The sequence below is a fragment of the Macaca thibetana genome, chromosome 12 (genome assembly GCF_024542745.1).
Source record: "Macaca thibetana thibetana isolate TM-01 chromosome 12, ASM2454274v1, whole genome shotgun sequence".
NCBI lineage: Eukaryota > Metazoa > Chordata > Mammalia > Primates > Cercopithecidae > Macaca > Macaca thibetana.
The window spans coordinates 6,593,942-6,616,274 of NC_065589.1; the positions used below are offsets into that span (position 1 = coordinate 6,593,942).

General features: G+C 48.1%; 1 protein-coding gene across 5 annotated transcripts in view; it reads right to left on the bottom strand.

Annotated features, from left to right (window-relative positions):
- The window catches only part of AGAP1 (ArfGAP with GTPase domain, ankyrin repeat and PH domain 1), a 469,017-nt gene that overhangs the window by 93,485 nt on the left and 353,199 nt on the right, over positions 1-22,333 (bottom strand). For all 5 annotated transcript variants that reach the window (XM_050751653.1, XM_050751648.1, XM_050751651.1 and 2 more), the window contains one exon: positions 3,877-4,031. In XM_050751653.1, coding sequence (XP_050607610.1) covers positions 3,877-4,031 — 155 coding nt within the window. The remainder of the gene's footprint in view (positions 1-3,876; positions 4,032-22,333) is intronic.

Here is a 22,333-nt window from a genome sequence, read left to right on the forward strand (position 1 = left end):
GGAGACGCACCTGTCATCTGAAGACCCTCAGTTGTCACAGTGATGAAGCCACTCACCAAGGTGGGGGCAGGGAGAAACATGAGCATGGCTGAGGGTGCTGATTCTTAACCTTACACTTGATGGCTTGCTCTATTTTTATTTATTTATTTATTTACTATTATTTAAGCCAGCGTCTCGCTCTGTGGATGAAGCTGGGGTGCAGTGGCGCGATCATAGCTCACTGCAGCCTTGAACTCCTGGGCTCAAGTGATCCTCCTGCCTCAGCCTCCTATAGTGTTGAGATTACAGGTGTGAGCCACTGCACCCAGCTCTATGGTCTTCTTTAAAAAGGATTTAAAAACATACGTGCTCATTGCAGCAAGTTTAGAAAATACAGAGAGGGGAAAAAGAACATAAAGATTTATAAACAATGATATGGCCATCCATAGTTAAGCATTATTAACATTTTGATATCTGTTCTTTCAGCCTGTTGTTTGAACACATCTACATACACATATGTACTTTAAAAAGCCAGCATAATACATATTGCTGTGTAGAAACCTGCCCTTTCCAGCCTAACGGAATCTGTTCATTGCTCAGTGCCATCCCATAGTCTCTGACATCATCATTTTAAATGGCTGCATAGCATTCTACTTAGTGAAGACCTATTTATTAAGTTCTCTTTGGTGGACATTTAAGTCACTTCCAATTTTTCTCTATCATAAACGATGCTGTAAGAACATACGATGGCTAAGTCTTGGTACACATTCATGATTATTTACTAAGAATACATTCCCGGAAGTAGAAGTTCTAAGTAAAAGGATAGGTACTGGAGATGTACCTTTTTCCCCGCCTAGAGAGAAGATCTTGCTCTGTTGCCCAGGCTGGAGTACTGCAATCACAGCTCATAGCAGCCTCCATCTCCTGGGCTCAAGTGGTCCTCCCACCTCAGCCTCCTGAGTAGCTGGAACTACAGGTGTGAGCCATGCATCTGGCTACTTTAAAATTTGTAGAGACGGGGGTCTCCCTACGTTGCCCAGGCTGGTCTCAAACTCCTGGCCTCAAGTGATCCCCCCACCTTAGCCTCCCAAAGCACCAGGAGTACAGGTGTGAACCATCGTGTCTGGCTGCTATGTACAGTTTTTAAGGCTTATTTATTAAATATGCATTTAATATTATAGTTAAAGCAAAAATTGATCAATTTCAGAGGACAGTTACAATAAGCTTGATTTTTGTGTAAGAATTCTTCATAAATTGAAACATCTCATGTCAAATTGATGTGAAACAATATATTACTTGCTACATAATAATAAATTGTAATGTATTAATTACTACTGTCTAATTAGCATCATGTGTTATTGAATTTTAATTCCCTTTGGTTAGATACCCAAGTATTCAAAATATGTTTAAACAGTTTACATTGGCTTCTGGAATGCACATGTATGATCACACACACACACACACACACACACACACACACACACACGGATGTGCTTCTGTCTCTCTGTGTACATGTGTCACTTCTGTGGTTGGTTGGTTTCTCTGTCTGTCTGTCTAGCTATGCGTATACTTGTATCAGCTCTCAATTATCCACTGGCAGGTAAAACACTATAAAGCTGGTGGTCAACTTGGCCTGTGTTTTTGCCCTCCTGCCACTCCTTGTGGACAGTATTTCCATGTTTTATGCCCTCACACCTGTTCAACCAATGCCCAAGATGACCAGCTGTGAGTCGGCCACCTTTGGTTGCTCAACGCATCCTCCTCCCAAGGCAGCAATTCCCCGGAGCACAGGCGCCTAGTGGGGGCCAAAGGGCAGCATTCTAAAGGCTTATGTGTGCATCGGCTGAGACATGAGCGGGGAGGAGCCTGGCAAGGTGTGGAATAGGAAAGGCTGCCACCATCCCAGATCTTCCTGAATTAGGTCGAGATGGCATGGGCTCAGAGTCTGCTGTGAGAGACTGTGATTCTCCCATGAAGGCGGGAATCTGTGCCTCTCTGTTTGGTGACACATCCTGCCTCCCCGTCTTCCTTTGCACAATGAGCTGCCCACGCTTGGAGGATGCGGCGTGCTGTTGCTCCCCATCGAGGTGGCCCCAAAGCACCCTGTGCTCGTTTCAGGAGACACATTGTGGATGCGTGTGGACGTGACCCAGTAAAGCCAGGGTGTATGGAATGAAAGGCAGTGGTTCTCCCCACCTTGGGTATAAAACATTTTTTAAAAAGGGAAGCAAATTACATTATAATAATAATGACTATGGTCTGGTTTATCCTGGTTAAAGAGGGTAATAAAATAAGACACTTTATCTTTCTGAAAGACAGACTCTCTTTTCAGTGACAAAGCCGCACATAAATCATTGGCAGAAATTTCTTTAAATGGTTACAAATGAAACTGCAGGTCGGTGGGTAACGTCCTGTCTCTTAGTTTCTAGTTGTACATAGTTTGAAATATCAAAATGCTCTCCAAAAATCTACAGCGTCCCAACAAAGAGGTTAAAGAGAACCAAACGTTAAAATAATGACATGGAAGCAATCCTTGATGGGAAAAAGGACTTTTGTAGAAGGAATATCACTGGGCAGTAGTCTAGAGAATACAGGTTAGGCCAGGTGCAGTGGCTCATGCCTGTAATCCCAGCACTCTGGGCATCTAAGGCAGGTGGATCACTTGAGCCCAAGAGTTTGAGACCAGCCTGGGCAACATGATGAAACCCCACCTCCACAAAGAATATATATTAAATCAATAAATATATAAATAAACAAGCAAGCAAGCCAGGCATGGTGGCACATGCCTGTAGTCCCAGCTACTCAGGAGGCTGAAGTGGGAGGAATGCTTGAGCTTGGAGATTGCAGTGAGCTGGGATTGTGCCATTGTACTCCAGCCTAGGTGACAGACAGACAGACAGACAGACTCTCCAGAGAAAAAAAAGAGAGAAAAAAAAATACAGGTTAAAATCTTTTTCGGCCGGGCGCGGTGGCTCAAGCCTGTAATCCCAGCACTTTGGGAGGCCGAGATGGGCGGATCATGAGGTCAGGAGATCGAGACCATCCTGGCTAACACGGTGAAACCCCGTCTCTACTAAGAAATACAAAAAACTAGCCGGGCGAGGTGGCGGGCGCCTGTAGTCCCAGCTACTCGGGAGGCTGAGGCCGGAGAATGGCATAAACCCGGGAGGCGGAGCTTGCAGTGAGCTGAGATCCGGCCACTGCACTCCAGCCTGGGCTACAGAGCGAGACTCCGTCTCAAAAAAAAAAAAAAAAAAAAAAAAAAAAAAAAAAAAAAAAAAAATCTTTTTCTTTTTTAGCTAAATAACTACGAAAAACAAATTACCTCTAATTATTTTTTTAATATAGAAAAGAGCTGCAATACCACCTCTAATTATTGAATAAAACACATACCAGGCTTTATCAGTTTAGATAACAGAAACTTTATCTTCCCAAGCTCCCTGCACGCTCATACAGACCCTGTACTTTTCCTTTATGTCCCTAACAAGAGACAGTTTTCCAACTTGATGTCAATTTGAATTCTGGGCATTTATGAGAACAGTGCATCTTTTAAGTCTGTCTCTTTTTTTTCTGAGCGTATTCTGTCCAGAACAAAAATAAATGTGGACCCAGAAGCCACAAGAGTCCAAAAGATTCCCTCTGGGATTGGCTGAAAGAGTGAAGATTTAACCTTGGCTCTTCTGCCAGGGAAGCACAGTCAGGCTGGAATACTCACATATGACGGTATAGACACAGGTGTTTCTGATCGTTTTAGTTATTGAGCTTTCTGCTCACAAAGAATAGCTAGGTCCTGTCATTCACACCAGTCCTCTATTTTCCCCTCCCTGGGGCATTACTTGGGGCCCGCATTCCCCCTCAGCAGCCGCAGCCTTGGTTTTGGGCAGCCTGGGGCCTTACCTTGTTCTTGCTGCTCTCGCACGACTGCAGGCTGGCCAGGATCTGGCTCTCGATGGCTTGGACCCAGGCGTCCCGCTCCTCATACGTCGTGGCTTCAAAGTGCCACGTTTGGCCAGTGAGGGACACAATGATAAACTCAAAGTTTTCTTCTTGTTCTGAAACACAGAGTGTGGGATGAAGAGTTTAGCTTTCACGAGACAGCAGTCCCCCTGCCGGCCCTCTGTCATAGAAGTGCCTCTGGGTTCAGCTGCCCCTGCACGGGCTGGTGGCGCACACAGCACTGGACAACCACGGCAGCGGAGATCTGAATCCATGCACCTCCCAACCCTCCAGATGTGGTTCCTAAGGCCAGCATGGCTTAGCCAGGTTTCAACCAAGGCTCAGGGGACAAGGCCTGATGACATCGACGAGTGATGTCAGCGTCTCTGTGTGGCGCACACACAAAGCAACCTACGAGAATAACTATGTAACTCACGGCTGACCATCCTTATCTGTGGGATGAAAATTAAGTTAGGGCCGCTAACCTCCGGATGCAGCGTTAATTTCTACCCAAGCACTCGCAGAGATCCACAGACACTCCATGGAAAGAGGAACGTGGGAAGGTTTCTGTTCTTTTATGGCAGAGGACCTGTTACCGTGGGAGAGGCATCAATTCCCTCGTTTCAGTTGGGCAGAGTGCGTGGGATCCCGCGCGCCTTAGGAGGATCTCAGCTGAGACAGGCCCCAGACTTGGTAGCCACTCTGGGGCCGTGTCTGGAATGGGAAGAAAGGAACTTGGGGCTACCCCTGCGACCCCACCTGCCACATCGGAGTCTTTGGGCAAGTTCCTTGACTCCTCCGAGGTTCATTTTTTCTAACCCATAAGATGAAGGCAAAGGGCACCAACTGTCTAGTGCTTTCCTGCTAGTTCCATGAAGTGTACAGACCCAGGCGGATGTGGGGCCTGGTCCATGAGAGACACTCCACAGATTCACGTCGGCCTCTGTTCATGATTCCTGCCAAAGGAGGAGGCACCACTGGCAAAGAGCATAACTAACTGCAGACAAGCATGAATACTTTTTTTTGAGATGGGGTCCCACTTTGTGGTCCAAGCTGGAGTGCTGTAGTGCGATCACAGCTCACTACATCTTCCACCTCCCAGGTTCAAGCGAGCCTCCTGCCTTTGCCTCCTGAGACCCTAGGCTGGTCTCAAACTCCTGACCGCAAGTGATCCTCACTCCTTGGCCTCCCAAAGTGCTGAGTGACAAGTGTGAGCCACTGCATCAGACCCTCATTAAGAAATCTTCAGCTGGGATTTTAGACGCAACACCTCATTTGACTCAATATTTCCAGGCCCTGGCCTGTGAACTAGCTGCATTAGAATCCGCTGGCGAGCAACTATGATTGGTACTGACTTTCATCTACCTGTCTGCCAACCACTTTACTTATCTCCGTCCCCAGCCCGTGGCCATTGGGCTGGCTCATGTCTACTGCACGGACCTCTGACCTTCCAGACTCTTGGTCCCTGTAGCCCAGCTTCCAAGCACGGCTTACTGCCCTTACCTAGGCTGGCTCTCCCAGGCCCCGCCTGGGACATAAGGACGTGCCATCCCACTCGCCCTTTTCCCACTCCTTTCTGGCTGGGTGGACATGCAGCCCCTTTGCGGCTGAGAGAGATCCCTTCCACCTGAACAGCCCACTGATGCTGCCAAGCCTCACTCCCAGGGGTGTGGGGACAGCGCCCAGCCAGAGAGGGCCCATGGCCTCCGCCAGCCCCTCAAAGGTCTGTGACTCCCCTAGGTGCTGACAGCCACTGTGCCCCGGGCATATTCTGGGGGCTGCAGCAAAGTGCTGTGATGTGGGTGCTGAGTGGAGGCTGGGCCTGAGGCCCTGGCTGGTTAGTCCCCCTTGGGGTGTCGGCACTGAGGCCCACCCCATCTGTGAAAGGGACTGATCTGGGCTGGAGTGGGAGGGGAGAGAAAAGTCTTCAGAGAAAGTCCTCGGCTGGCCCACACGGTATGTGGGTGTCCTTTGTGCTCTCAGTTACCCTGGTTCCTGATTTCTGGAGAGCTGGTGACAAAGGTCAGGATGGGAGGGTCTGGTCGCTCAGGAATTTTATCCCAATCTACTGGGCTCTTGAATTTGAAGAACAAATGATCCCCCCCAACCCCACCACTTGTGTATTGATGCAGATGCAAACACTCCACCTGCTGTGGAAAGGGGGGTGGGGGAGGAAGGTGGGGGTCAGGGTGTCTGCAGGTCATGCCTTCAGTAATGACCTTAAACACTCAGGGACTTGGAGTTTTCATTAAAAAAAAAAAATCATTGTAACTGTAAGTTTCACATAGGTTTCACCATGGCTGACTTACAATGATACCACGCAATTACTGGCTCAGCCACTGCCTCTGTGGGTCTTGGTCCAGCTTCTTGATCCATGGGCTTTTATGTCCTAGTACTATGAATTACAACATTTTTCTTACAGATTCTCATAGGATAGTGCCCCAATTCATGTATTTTATGCAAAACTCTCCTAGTGAACAGATAGGTAAGGTAAGAAAAAACTATGTAACTCACAGTTAGGTCATAAGGAACACTTGGTAATTCATGGGTGGGATGTGACAATTTTTCATTAGGAGATCAACTCAACAGGCTCACACTTTGTTTAATCTGTGAAATTCAAATACACGTATCAAAGCTCCCTCTGATCAGTGTTTATTGGATCTTCTAGTGAAAAAAATTACAACCATTAGCTTCCCGGTTAAATTTATGCACAACTGGTCCCCTGTAAAGCTTTCCTGTTCAAATGTGTGCCTCTAGCCAGTCATGAGCTACAGTCACTGGAACAAAGGCCAAGAGCTGAACTTGCATCACACTGTACGGGTGCAGGTGTCGGTCACTGTGGTCCTCAGCTGCCCTGCCCCACATGCTAGGCACTGGGCTGGGTGGAAGAGATGCCAGCACGCAGAAGCCTGTACCCTCTGAATGTCTCCACGTGGTGAGGACGGGCACACACAAGCAGGCAGATGACTGAACACCAAGTGATCAAAACAATGGAAATCGGAAGGAAGTTCCACGGGAACATCTCTATTTTTTGCCTCATCTCAATGCAGTAGCTGCTATCTGGTATCTTGCACTGGAATACTCTCAGTATCTCATGCAAAGACAAAACTTGCAAATTAAATTGCTAAAGCACAGTTTGGCTCTGCCCGATTAATTATGTAAACAAAATTTACCTATGCATGCAAACTCTACTTAGGGGAACAAATATATGTAAGTGTTCACAAGAACATCAGAACCCATTCCAAGCTGATTTCCAAATGTGCTCCCTACGGTGGCTGTTCTACGGCTTCATCACTCACTCTATTTATTTATTTATTTTTCGAGACAGAGTTTTGCTCTTGTCTCCCAGGCTGGAGCGCAATGGCGTGATCTCAGCTCATTGCAACCTCCGCCTCCCGGGTTCAAGCGATTCTCCTGCCTCAGCCTCCTGTGTAGATGGGATTACAGGTGGGTACTACCATACCCAGCGAATTTTATATTTTTAGTAGAGACGGGTTTCTCCATGTTGGCCAGGCTGGTCTTGAACTCCTGACCTCAGGTGATCCGCCCACCTTGGCCTCCCAAAGTGCTGGGATTACAGGCATGAGTCACTGCACCTGGCTGAACATTCACTTTAACAATCTATCCCACCACCTGTCCTCTTATACTGGACACAAGTAGGTTCCCTTTTCTAGTATCTTCTATGTCACTCAACATTTCTGTCTCTCTTTTGAGCTCCTGGTCCTTTCTTCCCCTATCTCTCTGCATCATTTACCTGGTCCCCTCATACCTTCTTGCGGACCTGGATTTGGCATGGTTTCCTCACTCTCTTGCAAACTTGATGTCCCCCTTCTACAGACCTCCTGACCTCACTTCCTGATCTCACTCCATCCTTGAGAGACATCATCACCTCTTTTCTTCATCCTTCACTTGCACAGCGTGCAAAGCAGACATGTGTATGCATGCATCCAGCTCTTTACCACACTGTCTTTTCTAATAATGCTTCCCCATCATCCACCCGATTGAAACCTCACTTTATAAGACTACAAATCAAGGAACAGCCAGGGGTCATGGGCTGTGCTCAGTCTTCTTTCTCACTGACCCCCCTCTTTTTGGAGCACCTTATGGGGCTGATAGGCACCACCATCTTGTAGTATTTTCCCCCTTGGTCTTCTGAGATGCTTGATCACCCTGAAGACTCACCCAGATGTGAGCAAGGCATTTATCAGGGTGAATGAAAGAGATATGAATAGAGTTACATGGATTCACAACTAAGGGGTACTAAGTAGCATAAACTAGTAGGAGGTCTGCAGTGGTCAACCATGGAACTTTTACCTCTGTTTTGCCTCATTCAATATTCATTATGTTTTATCAATGACTTGGATAAAGACATATAAAGTCTGCTTACCAAATTTTGAGAGCAAAGAGTTTTGGGGGATAGCAGATAAACTAAGGTTTTATTCCCATCCCCAGGGTCTAAAAAGAAGAGGACCTCTGAGCTGAACTGACAACTCAAATGGTCAAATGCATGACTAGAATTCCTTCCCTTGGACCCCAACAGCAAGAGGGGTTTGGGGGGAAGATTTTGCTTCCCAACTACAAATATGAACAGGCTGAAGGACTGCAGTGAACAGCCAGCCCATAATGGGGCTCCCGATGAAAGTGAAGGCTGTGAGTGTGTCATCCACAATGGTGAGGAGGTGGTCCTGTCTCCATCACTCAGGGTGGTAGCCAGCAGGCACCACAGTGAGAGCCCAATGCCAGGGACTGCTCACTGGGGACTCTGAGCACAGGGGACTTCTGTCTGATGGAAGACGGATGACACCTGTTCTGGGTGCCCTGGAGTCAACCCAGGACAGAAAAAAATGATGGAGACCCCGCAAGTGGAAGATTCTTTCCCTCTCACAACTATCCATAGATGGAGCTTATGGGTTCTGCTCCCTTGGGAGTTTCAGGCCCTTGAATGTGGCCCTTTCAGAGGGAGACTGGTGGGAATTCAGCATCTCACAGGTGACTGGGAGGGCCCTTGCAATTCTGAGATCCTGTGGGAGTAATGCAAGATAGCTGAGAACCATCTTGCATCTGTGTTCTCAATGCAGGCAGCTTTGAGCAGCTGCAGAGAGTTCTGTGTTGAGATCTCCAAGGCTGGCTCCAGGCTCCTGGAGAAGGATCTGTGATTAGCTAGCAATGTCTACCCCAGGGCAAGGAGGGGTGCCCGTGGCGTGCTTACCATCTTCTCACTGTGCAACTATAGTTCTCTTTCCAGCTTTCTGATCACTGCTTCTCTTTCTCCTCCCTGGTTCCTCTGCATGTGGCCTTTAGTGAAGGCAAACTTCAAGTTTAATGTTCCTCCTTCCTCCTCCCTCCTTCTTAAGGGTTCCTTTCCTTCCGAAGCTTAGTCAGTCACTTCCTACAGACATGTACAGTTCATATATACATATATATACATATATATACATATATACACACACACATATATAACTAATTCATATATCTAATCGGTTTTGGAATTTTAAATGCCTATGGATTGTTTCTCAAATACTTTGTCCTCATATCAAATTTAACACGCATCACATAGATTTGCTAGAATTTTCAAATGCTCCTCTTGGGGTTCTGTATTTCTCTTAATGATTACAATGCTATTCTAATCATAAAATCTCAAAATTACCTGGACTCCTCCCTCTCCCTCTTCCTACTGCCATCTCATCAGTCACAGCCCTGCTTAGCAATATCCGCCAATCTGTACCCTTCCACGTCCTTCTACTTTCAGCCCTTGCCTGACTGTGAAATTGGCTCTGGCCCAGCTTTAATCCTTCTCTGAGTTTACCGTGTAGGAAGTTTGTGCAGTTGCTCCCCTCCCCAACACTTAAGCACTTCTCCCTTGTTCCTGGGGCCTGGCTTCCCTTCCAAGCTGACTGCTTCACAACACAGCAGTCCACAGTGAGGCCTGACCTCCAAGAGGACCCTCCTTCTCCCTCCCCAAATCAAATACACGAGCTGAAACTAGAACTGTGAGCCTAAAGTGCTAAAAACCGGCAAAAGTGAAGGCTACCCTGAGAGGCAAACACCTTTGGTAGCACAACAGATAAGGTCCTAAGACAGGAAACATAAACCCAGGGTCCAGCACCCGGCAATCCTGCAAGGACAGGAGCTGGGAAGCCCCAAGTCTCAGAGCTCCCCTGGCTTCTGGTATCTTCTCTACAGGAAAGCTTCCCATGGGCGGAGACCAATTACATCTGAACTCAAAACCAGAGGTCACCCAACACACTGCAAACAAGACAGCAGATTTCGATCCAAAGCATTACTGATATAGGCCGGGCACAGTGGCTCACGCCTGTAATCCCAGCACTTTGGGAGGCTGAGACTAGTGGATCACCTAAGGTGTCACGAGTTCAAGACCAGCCTAGTCAGCATGGTAAAACCCCGTCTCTAGAGACAGATTGCTCTTAAACAAATATTAAGACGGATCACAGACTTGTTAAGAGTAACAGTCAGAGTCGCGAGAGTGTGGAATAATATCCTCAAGGGAAAATAACAGTGTAGACTTGAGACTCAGGAAAATTCTTGAGATTCACTCTGAAGAACAAGAATGAAATACAGGCCAGGTGCAGGGGATCGCGTCTGCCATCTCAGCACTTTGGGATGTGAGGTGGGAGATTCACTTGAGCCCAGGAGTTCAAGACTGGTCTGGGCAACATAGTGAGACCTCATCTCTACAAAAAATTTGAAAATTAGCCAGGCATGGTGGCTTGCACCTGTAGCCCCAGCTACTTGGGAGGCTGAGGTGGGAGGATCACTTGAGCCTGGGAGATGGAGGCTGCAGTGAGCTGTGATCACACCACTGTACTCCAGCCTGGGTCACAGAGTGAGACCCTATGAAAGAAAAATCAGAAAAGAAAAGAGCAGAGAAGAAAAGAAAGGAAGAGAAAAGAAAGGGAAAGAGAAAAGAAAGAATGAAATATAATTTTTCTGCAAAAAACCCCCAAAGCGCTTATTACCAATAGACGTCCACTAGGGAAATTACTAAATGATATATTTCAGGGCCAGGCACAGTGGCTCACGCCTGTAATCCCAACACTTTGAGAGGTCGAGGCAGGTGGATCATCTGAGGTCAGGAGTTCAAGACCTGCCCGGCCAACATAGCAAAACCTTGTCTCAACTAAAACACCAAAAAAAAAAAAAAAAAAAAAAAAAAAAATTGGCTGGGCATGGTGGCATGCACCTGTAATACCAGCTACTTAGGAGGCTGAGAAAGGAGAATCACTTGAACCCGGGAGGCAGAGGTTGCAGTGAGCTGAGATCACGCCACTGAATTCCAGCCTGGGTGACAAAGCAAGACTTCATCTCAAAAAAAAAGAAAAGATGTACTTCAGGAAGATCCTAGAAGGCAGGTTTGTGAAAGACGGGTTGATGAGCAAAGGAACTGATAAATACGTAAAAACAAAAATCTAAACAAAAACAATACCGACTAAAACTGCTAATGACATGCCTACCATGGGAAAAGTCAAAATGCTGGAGAACGTGAGAGTGGCGGTGAGGACATGGGAGTTAGGATGTCATAGGGGCCTTGGACTGCTCTACTGGGGGAGGTTAAGGACTCACTTCACATGTTGGTAAATTAAGTCTATATGGTAAACTTCTGCAAGAAAAGAAGTCGAATGTGCAATTTCTCAACCAGCAGAAAGAAAAAAAAAAAATAAAAGAAGCATGATTAAAACTTCTTAGCCAACGAGGAATAGAAGAGAACCCCCTTCCCTTGGACAGAGACGATCTCTCCCTAAAACCACAGTGTCACTAATCCTAAGGGTGAGATGTTAGAAACATACCTTTGAACACTCAGTTACAGGATGCTCAAGACAAGGACACCCACCGTAACTGCTTTTTTTCGTCCCTGCTACCCGGTGTAGCAAGACAAAAATAAGGAAATAAAAGACCGAGAGATTGGAAAGGAAGATAAAGACATTCACAAGGTATGTGACTGTCTTCACAGAAAACCCCAAATCACCTACAGATTATTAAAAACCTAACAGCAGTTGGCAAATGGGCAAGATACAAATGAATACAGAAATATTAATTGCATTTCTGTATGTACACTAGCAAACAAAAATCGTATTTAAGCAGGCCTTCCCAAATAATGGGCATATATTTATATCTGTGAGTAGAAAAGGAGAGACACACAGACTCGTGAATGAGCTAAATACTTCCCTAAAAGTAACATAAAGAACCACTTGGCATCCGCAGCCGCTCAGAAGAGGTGGTAAAGAGAAGACTTCACACTTTGCCTGGAGGTGACGGATTAGCCAGAGTCCGAGGGTGGCCTGCTCAGGTTCAGGCCTCCTCTCTTGGAGAATGAAACCCTGGCTAATTGGCTAATTACCATGAAACACCAACAAGGCCCAGCAGAGTAAAGAGGAAACAGACGCAAGACACTCCGGGATCCAGGCTGATGGACACCAGCTTCAGGTAAAGGCATGGATTAGGAAGGCCAGCCCCATGATAGGCCCTGCTGACCCAGGAAAGCACCGCTAAGCTTCGCTTCCCAACTAAGAACCAACTGTGCAACCCTAGGCTCACTTAAGATATTCTTTTTTCGAGGGGGAGTCCTGTGCGATAACTCTAAACCTGGAAAAGCACAGGATTATACAAATAATGAAGAAATGAAGACAAGAATTGCAATCCTCAGGATCAACAGCTCGGTGATAAAGTGTGGTGAGCAGGAAGCTGTGCCATCTCTGTGATCCTTGGGTATGGTCTAGTCTCTGACGTGTACGAAGCACGCACAAAGGCCCTGTGATCACAGGGCAGGTCTTAACGCCACGCTTTTCCGTGTGAGTGGCAGTTCACCATGCAGTGAATGCAGTGAGAGGCCGATGAACGGCTCTTTGGGGTTTCCGTTCTGTTTTGACTGGATGGTTCAGCCTATACCTGGAGAAGCAGAAGATGGCCCCCTCTGTCTCGTCAATGCAGGGTCCAGCACCAGCTCCCAAATCAAGAGGCAATGGTGCTGCTGACCCTGGGCTGGCTTCTCCCAGGCAGGCTGTGCTGATGGGGACCGGGGCTGAACTGTGTTGCAAACGTCTGGGACACCTGGAGGGGAGAGGCTCAGTCTGCCCTGGGGGAGGCAGGACAGAGGCGGGAGATGGAACCCTACACGCTCCATGCAGAGGCGGGCCCCAGCAGGGGGCTACCCTGTGCCTTCTTTTGGATTTTCAGGCCCTGAAATCTATGACAAGGATCTGAACAGCTGGCCCTTGCTTCCTGAGGAAGGATTAACATCTGAGCACAGAGCCTAATTAAGGCCCCTCTACACCAACACTGCCGAGTGGAATCCAGCTATGTTAGGCCCATGTGTTTCCTAGGATCCTGTCTTTAGGTGGCTTTATTTTTTTATTTTCAGGGAGAGTAATAGCTGAATACCCACACGCAGAGTTTCAGATCTAATTGATATCTGCCATGTGACTTTTCTCTGCCTCCCAAGATTAAAAAAATAAGCACAAGGATTACAGAGCAACTGCACAGTCATGTTACAACTTCCAGGAAATCTGTTTATCTGTAACAAATCTACTGCACGGAATAATAAATACAAAAAATAACACCGCTGGGCTCCAAATTCCGTATCAGGCACAACGCCAGGACTTTACAGCCATTATTGCGTGTAATCATTTTCCTCTCTTAAAGTGGCAGTACTCTTCCTCCATTTCCTAAAAACAAATTAACGTTAAAAAGAAGGAGCTCTCCTTGGGAATCAAAGATGGCGTAGGGGCCGGAAGGGTCTCCGGTGGCTTTCCATTATCTTCTCCTATTCCTCATGCCAAGAGAGCAAGATGGTTGGGCCTTTTGAAAGTAGTTTCCCCAGAAATCCCTCAACAGCTTGTGCTACTGTTATTCTTTTTTTTTCTGAGATGGATTCTCACTCTGTAGCCCAGGCTCGAGTGCAATGGCGTGATCTCAGCTCACTGCAACCTCCCCTTCCCAGGTTCAAGTGATTCTCTGCTTCAGCCTCCCGAGTAGCTGGGATTGCAGGCGCCTGCCACCATGACCAGCTAATTTTTGTATTTTTAGTAGAGATGAGGTTTTGCCATGTTGGCCAGGCTGGTCTCGAACTCCTGACCTTGGGTGATCTGCCCACCTCGGCCTCCCAAAATGCTGGGATTACAGGCGTGAGCCACCGCGCCCGGTCTGTCATACTTCTTTCTAACTGATGTCGGGTCACACAATCAGGCCAGTCTGGTAAATGCTGGGGACACGGTGCCCAGAGGTGGTGGTCCTCTGGGCCTTCCATGTGCCACCTGCTGGCTGTTTGGCTCCCTGGCCAGCACGGGGGGCAGGGATGGTGGCCCCATCTGTGTCTGTCAACTGGAGCATGTGATGACCCTGGCCGCTCTGATCAGTCCTGGTGGGGGCGCATCATCAAGTGTCCTCCAGCGTTTCACATCTGAGTTGGGTCCATCGAGTGCCTTCCCCTCTTATCTGGGACCTGTCAGGACGTGGCCCACCGGTGCAGGTGCCTCTGCCCGCTCCATGGGAAGGAACACTTCTGCTATCGGGCCACTCCCTGTGGACAGGTACGAATGCTACTGCCCAGCAGAGTGAAGCCAGGGATGGGAGGTGGCAGGGAGCCTGGTGCCTCTGAGGTCCCTGAAGCTCCACCTGCCTGTCCTACAGTTGGTTACATGAGACATCCATCCATCTATCCGAGAAGGAGTCTCATTCTGTCTGTCACCCAGGCTGGAGTGCAGTGGCACAATCTCAGCTCACTGCAACCTCCGCCTCCGGGGTTCAAGTGATTCTCCTGCCTCAGCCTCCTGAGTAGCTGGGATTACAGGCGTAAGCCACCATGCCCAGTGTCTCACTCTTTTAAAATTGGATTTCTGTCGTTACTAAACCCAGTTCTGACTAATCCAGTGGAGAAGACCTATCCTCGTGGTGATCTCCTATGTGCTGCTCTGGTGACATTATTAGGTCAACACCTAGCAAATCTCAAGATTTAATCCGTGTTTACACTTTGGTGTGACCATTTACACTCATTATGTAAACAGTGAATAGATTTTTGGACCCAAGTGTTTTCCCTTTTTCTGTGTGGAGAGAACAGGAACATGCGCTCCTCCTGAGGTTCAAAGAAGAATTTTTAGCAGATGATAGAGCCTTATTCAAATCACCAATGGCCCCGAAGGGCTGCAGCACATTACGAAGTGGCATGGTGATGACATTTTACTTATGAGCAACTAAATTAAAAATGATCAAAACAGTAATTGGCAGTGTGAGGCCCATCAGTCAGAGACAGAGCTGAGCATTACTCTCCACTGCCACCCTCACTTCAAACGTGCAGAACAAGCACGAACCCGTGAGGATGCCCCGTTCCGAGCTTTCATTTTTCGTGGTGTCATTTCACTAATACAAACTTCCTATTAGTGACAATTGCAGTGGCTTCTATTTCATTCACTGTAAAAACGGATTTTGGGTTGTAGAAGTTCCTGATGGTATATCTATTAAAAGCATGTTGAAGTTTCAGATACACGCACAGACAGCAAAATTAATCCCCCTGCTCCTGAAAAATCAAAACGCCACCACGCCCCAAAGCCTGAAGTAACGGACGGTGTGCTGTTTCCCCGTGTGACATTCCAGGGCTTGGCTGTTTAATAAAGTTTTGTGATTGGGCTCACAGGGATTTAAACAGTTTTCTGTGTTTAACGGTTAGCTGTGGAAAGGTCCACTATAATAGTATTTTAGCACCATGAACCTGTCGAAATCAACCTGCCCAATTATTCCAAACGACATTAATAACACCGGATATTACACTAATTGTGTCCAGTTTCTATGCAGACGAGGCCCCGTGGGGCTAATTTTGCCTCCTTAGGGGCAAGAAACTCAGCCATCAGACTGATTTCACAAGGAATCCCTCCTCATTACACGAATCCAGGCTGTCAAACTTTTTTTTTTCTTAAAGGTTAATGGGCCAATCCGTCATCAATTATTTTTTGGCGGAATTCTAGCAGACAAAGGGTTAAAGGGCTAAAAACAGCTGAAAACCGTTTCACATTTGGAAGTTGCTTTCAACAGGAGGCATCTGACAAGGATGCATGGGGGAGCGTGGGTGCCAGGCGAGGGAAGGAGGGAGGCACAGAGGCACAGGTCTCGGGTAAGGGGTTTAGGGAAGAGGACAACTGCACTGTGCTCTTGCAAAGACCAAGAGGACCTGGATCTGTGTCCTGGACTATGACGCAAAATGGCTCAAAGCTGTTGATGGGGCTGGGCGCAGTGGCTCATGCCTGTAATCCTAACACTTTGGGAGGCTGAGGTGGGCAGACTGCCTGAGCTCAGGAGTTCGAGACCAGCCTGGGCAACATGATGAAACCCCATCTCTACTAAAATACGAATAAAAAAAATTAGCTGGGCGTGGTGGTGTGCGCCTATAGTCCGAGCTACTCGGGAGGCTGAGGCAGGAGAACTACTTGAACCTGGGAGGCGGAGGTTGTAGTGAGCCAAGATCACGCCACTGCACTCCAGCTTGGGTGACAAAACAAGACTTCGTCTCCAAAAAAAAAAAAAAAAAAAAAAAAAAGAAAAAACTACTGATGGGTGCAGGTGCAAGATCACGCCACTGCACTCTAGCCTGGGTGACAAAGCGAGACTCCGTCTCAAAAAAAAAAAAAAAAAAAAAATTACTGATGGGTGCAGGTGCAATGCCGAGATCTGTTTCTCATCTGAATCAAAAAAGGCTCGAGGAGGATGTAGAAGTCACTCACTCCAAGTTCTTCAATGACCGGATGAGAATCTGGGTCCTGGGGAGAGAGGAGGTTCTCCCAGGGTGCCCTATAGCCTGAAATCCAGGATCCTGAGGCCCACCCAGTGTTCCATCCACAAGGCTAAGCATCCTTTGTGACATATTTAATGACAAACCCATGATGAAAACGAAATGTGCTATCGCAACGGTGCAGAGATGACACGCTCAGGGTGGAGGATGGGCATGTTCGCTGCACGAAGAGTCCAGGATCTACCAAGCCCAGAGGCCTCCAGATGGCACCACTGCAAAATGGCGGGACAATACAATAGCCAAGGCCTGAGCAGAAAATTACCATCTTCTCCACTCTGCAAAATGGCGGGACAATACAATAGCCAAGGCCTGAGCAGAAAATAACCATCTTCTCCACTCCTGCCCTTGGTAAAAGAATTGGGACTTCTGTTTTAGGACACACCACAAAGCCCTGGTGAACACATTACCACCGATGCTTACCTTCCGCCAAGCCTTTTTTCTTTTTTCCCTTTTAACAAGTGAGTTTTCGCTATGGGTTCTCCCAGTTCTGTCCGAACCGGAGCTCCAATTCTGGGGTTCTCTCTCCTGGAACCTACTTCCCACTCTGCCATTGACGGACTGGTGCCCATGAACAGCCCACTTCATCTTTCTGATTTCAGCTTTATCTGCAAGGGAGGTACCACGCTGGATCTGGGATGACAAAGGGAAGCTCTCTCTCCTTTTCTTTGAGAAACAGACATTCCTAACTGTTCCTGAAGAGGCTGGTGCAGCCCCAGAATTCCTCTTCACACAGTTCTCCAGGTAGCCACTGTCAATGCAACGGGGTTGGAGACTCAGACGGAATGTCCTCGCTACCTTGTGGTCTCTCTCCCTCTACCACGACCCATACCCTAAGCGGCAACGTGTGGCAATGTCAGGCACCCACCCGGGCTTTAATGCTATTTTCCGTCGTATACTTTGTAAAATCCTCCAATATTTCTGTTTTAAAAGCATCTATTACATAGGCACGTGGCTTAGATATTTTACCCAACTATGACAAAAAGTGCACACATTAAGATGTCAGCCAAAGCGCAGTATTAAAAAGTCAGTTTTTATTTTCAAATTTTCTCCAGTTTTTGTAGGAAAAGATTGATGTGAAAGAAAGCCTGCTGGCCGGGTGCAGTGGCTCAAGCCTGTAATCCTAACACTGCGAGAGGCCCAGTGGGGGCAGATCACTTGAGGTCAGGAGTTCGGGAGCAGCCTGCGTGACATGGCAAAACCCCATCTCTACTAAAAACACAGAAAGTAGCTGGGTGTGGTGGCGGGTGTCTGTAATCCCAGCTACTCAGCAGGCCGAGGCATGAGAATCACTTGAACCCTGGAGATGGAGGCTGCAGCGAGCGGAGATTGTGCCACTGCACTCCAGCCTGGGCAACAGAGTGAGACACCCTGCCCCCCCCAAAAAAAAAGACGAAGCAGGCAAGCCTGGAGAACATGGACCAGGGTTGTACAGAACCAAGACCTATGGAAAATAACACATAAAGCCCACCCCTTACTATAATTGAGAAGTTATTAATTTTAAACAAAAACAAAAGGTCATTATAAACACACGCAGTTCACGGTTCTCAGGTAACTATTTTTGGAAACTCCGAATTTGGTCAATATCTTTGTTAAGCCAAGAGAGTCCAACAGAAGTGTTGTCCTGTGGCTTAATTTAGAAGAGTGTGATTAATTCTGCGAAGAAGCAAATCCCCACAGGTAAATTACAAGGTTAGGAACGTTTAACTACTAAATATTCCCCGGGAAGGTTCTCATGACGTACAAAGGACGCTTTTGTTTTTCAAACACATCATAAAGAGTTGGGAGAGCAGTTCAAGGGCTACGTGTAAAGAAACTCCATTTGAAAGCTTTGGCTTCCAGATCTGTAGGATGCCATATGTGCCTTTTTTTTTTTTTTTTTTTTTTTTTTTCTTTTCTGAGACAGGGTCTCTGTCGCCCAGGCTGGAGGACAAGGGCATCATCTCGGCTCACTGTAACCTCCACCTCCTGGGCTCAAGTGCTCCTCCCACCTCAGCCTCCCGAGTAGCTGGGACTACAGGCGTGTGCCACCACGCCTGGCTAATTTTTGTATTTTTTGTAGAGAAAAATTCGTTGCCCAGGCTGGTCTTGAATTCCGGAACTCAGGCAATCCACCCACCTCAGCCTCCCAAAGTGATGGGATTAGAGATGTGAGTCACTGTGCCTGGCCCATGCATGTCTTAAATTAAGAAAAGACGCCAAAACAAAGCTCTTGGGGGGGGAAAAAAAAAAGTTACCTGACTGCAAATTGAAAACATTTTGCGATATGGCAGGGGTGAGTGTTGAGGTCTCCCTTATACTTTCTCCGTCCCAGACACCCTGTGAAAGCTCCAGGCCCAAGTGTTCAGTTTAGAAAGAGAAAGCAATGAGAGGCGCGTGTCGTGATTTATCTCGTTCCTAAGCGGTAACCATTTGTTACTCATCCTGACACACTCCCCACTTTGCAGAGGTCCCCTTGGGCTCCTATTTATAGGAATAAGTGAACACGGCCACGCTGGGCAGGCCTAGGGCGGGTTCCTCTGCAAGAGTCCAGCATGGCCATCACGAGACCCGGCCCCTGGGCTCACCAGGAACCTGCAGTGGCACCCTCCACTGTCCACGGGGGGCTTCCCCTCCTAGGTGCTGCCCAGCGCCGAGGTGATGCCCAAGACTGTCATCCTTTCAAAAGGAGGGGGCTAGAAAAATGGGCAATCTTGCTTCTCTCCCCAAAATGTCAATTCTAGTTATTCTCCGTGTAAGGGTTTCCTAAATCTGAAGTTACCTGCATTAGTTTTTTCCCATGCAAGCGTTTCCCAAATCTGAAGTTATCTGCATTAGTGTTTTTTTTTTTTTTTTTTTTTTTTTTTTTTTTTTTTTTTTTTTTGAGACAGAGTCTTGCTCTGTCGCCCAGGTTGGAGTGTAGTGGCACGATCTTGGCTCACTGCAACCTCTGCCTCCCTGGTTCAAGAGATTCTTGTGCCTCAGCCTCCCAAGTAGCTGGCATTACACGCATGCACCACCACGCCCAGCTACTTTTTGTATTTTTAGTAGAGACGGGGTTTCACCACGTTGACCAGGCTGGTCTCGAATGCCTGACCTCAAGTGATCCGCCCACCTCGACCTCCCAAAGTGCTGGGGTTACGGGAGTGAGCCGCTGCGCCCGGCCTACCTGCATTAGTTCTTAGTTGGTGCTGCTCATCACTGAGGAGGGCTGGCTTTGGCCCGCTCTGCTCTGCACTGATACATGAAAAAGGCCCACCGAATAGTCCACAGATATTCTCCATGGAGTCTTTGGGTCATTTTTCTATTAAATAAGTCTGTATAGCAATTTAATAGCAGCCACGGTGGCCAGCTTACCCACGTGCCAAGCTCTGTGGGAAGCGCTTCACAGGCTTCACTTCATTTCTTCTTCAATCACCCTTCAAGGTAGGTTTCATTGTCTCCGTGCGAGAGGAAGAAAAGAGCAGAGAGGAAGGACAGATCCAGGAAAGCATCCCAAGCCACAGAGCTGGGAAGTGGCAGAGAGGGGATGAGACCCAGGCGCGTGTGACTCGACAGCTCACGCTTTTAGCCAAATTTCTACAACTGACGATTCTTCTCAGATGGAGAAAGCAAATGGAAGCAGGAGGGTAGGTTTAAAAGTCTAGAAAACAGATTAAGTTTCATTTCTAAATTCCCCCCCTATGCTTCACAGGCAACGCTTCTTATCAAATCTCTGTTCCTGGCTACATGAACAACGTGCAAGCACTGCAATTTTCTTTGAATAACGAGAGAATCTGGGTACTTGAGTACTGGGGCTTCTGGTCCCAGGCAAGGACCAATGCAGGGGCCATGTTCCACGACTCTAGGTATGTTAGCTTGCTGACTCCTCCCCACACCCTGTGCAGTGGGCGTCATCACCCCAGTTTATAGGTGGGGAAACCGAGGTACAGGGAAGACACATCAAGAACCCAAGGTTAGAGCTATGAAGTGGGGATGTGGGACTGAACCAAGACCACTTGAGTTAAGATTTGGGCTTGAGTCTGGTGCCAACGCCTGCCTTGTACAAACAAGAGCAGTGATTCAGTGTGAAAGAGAACCCCGTGTGAGCCCGGAGAATGCTCACTGCAGAGAGCAGGTTCTGGAAGGCAGCCTCACACAGTGGGGACCTACACGGGGCACTGGGGAGACTGCTGGGGCATTTGGCGGGGGCCTTGATCAGACACTGCAGTGAGTCCTTCAGGAAACACACAACACGATGGGTCACAGATGGTCAAGCAGGGCTGCCTTCTTCCTCTGCTGGAGATGACGACGATGGCTGTCTGCAGATCTGTGGATCATCTAGTCCCCTCCACCGGTCCCGGTCCCAGAAGAATCCTCTGCACATACCTCACACTCAAGCCTAAGGGCGCGGCAGGCTCTGTACTGAGCCCCGTCCAGGTGCAGGCTGCTGCCTCCACCCAGAATTCCAGCCCCATCTCCCTGAGAGCTCCTGGGGCTCACGCCTGCCCTTCTCCCAGGCTCAGTTTCTTCTTTTATAAAACAAGGAGGAAAAGATCTCCCTCTGCTAGGGGTGCACGACAGGATGCAGGAAATTGCTCAGTGCCGAGGATGCGGTCGCTGTGGTTCCTGTCACATCCCGCAGGCCGTGATACCTGTCCTGACCCCTAAATTAAATGTATTTCCGCTCTCCACAAAGCCCCCAGAGCCTCCAGGGCCTCCTCCCTCCTTCTGCAAGAGATCCTTTGTGCAGCCTCCTAGACTGACAGTAAGCTCCCTGAGGGCAGTAGGTGGGTGCACCCTTACCCTCTCCATTGCCCCAGCACCCAGCACAGGAAATGGCGCATCCCGGCAGGGAGCTGAGTCAGGAACAAGCAGGCAGGCCTACCTCACACTCAGCAAGACCATCATTCTCAGATGTGGGTCTGTAATTTGTTTAACTGTGAATGAGTTGAAGTCTCAGAACTGTGACCAAGAATACGAGTGGTAGAGGGAATGGCCCACGTGTTAGGCCTGCTCACATCTGCTCAGAGAAACAGTGACCATCTGGGCTGTTCAGTGGAGAAGGCAGGTGCGGGTCTGACTGCAGGCCTGAGGCTCGAAGCTGTGTCTGTGAGGAAATCTCCAAAAGGAGGTTTGCTGTTTCTCCATGGCCACGCTCATGCTTGGAATCCCAGTGTCAGGGAGACTGGGTTCCAGCAATCTGGCCCACTGTGGTGAAGAGAAGTACCCAAAGCAGAGGTTTCCCAGGTCTGTTGCTGGGGCGAGCTCTAAATCCACAGAAATGAGCCTTTATAGACAGGCTCCAATTAGGACTTTAGGCCAATACTGAATCTCGCTAACACTTGCATGCAAGCGTCATCACCTGTGTGAAGAGGCCTATCTTAAGTATTCGTTCTGCTGCCAAGGAATGGGCTTGGTACCCCAAGAAGTGCCCCCTTGTTTCCTAAAACCTCTCTCCTTTATCTGTTTAGGTACTGGAAGTACTTTTCTTCTGCAAACACAGTGAGCTTAAACGCTCTTGAAAGAGCCCATGTGTTCACCCAACTCACAGCGGTTGACAACATCATCTGTGTTTAGTGGCATGGGGCAGGCAAGGCCTGGAGATGGGTCCAGGTGTTGTGCAATTCTGCCCTGCCGTGCAGTGATCAGAGGCCTCCCTCCCGAGTT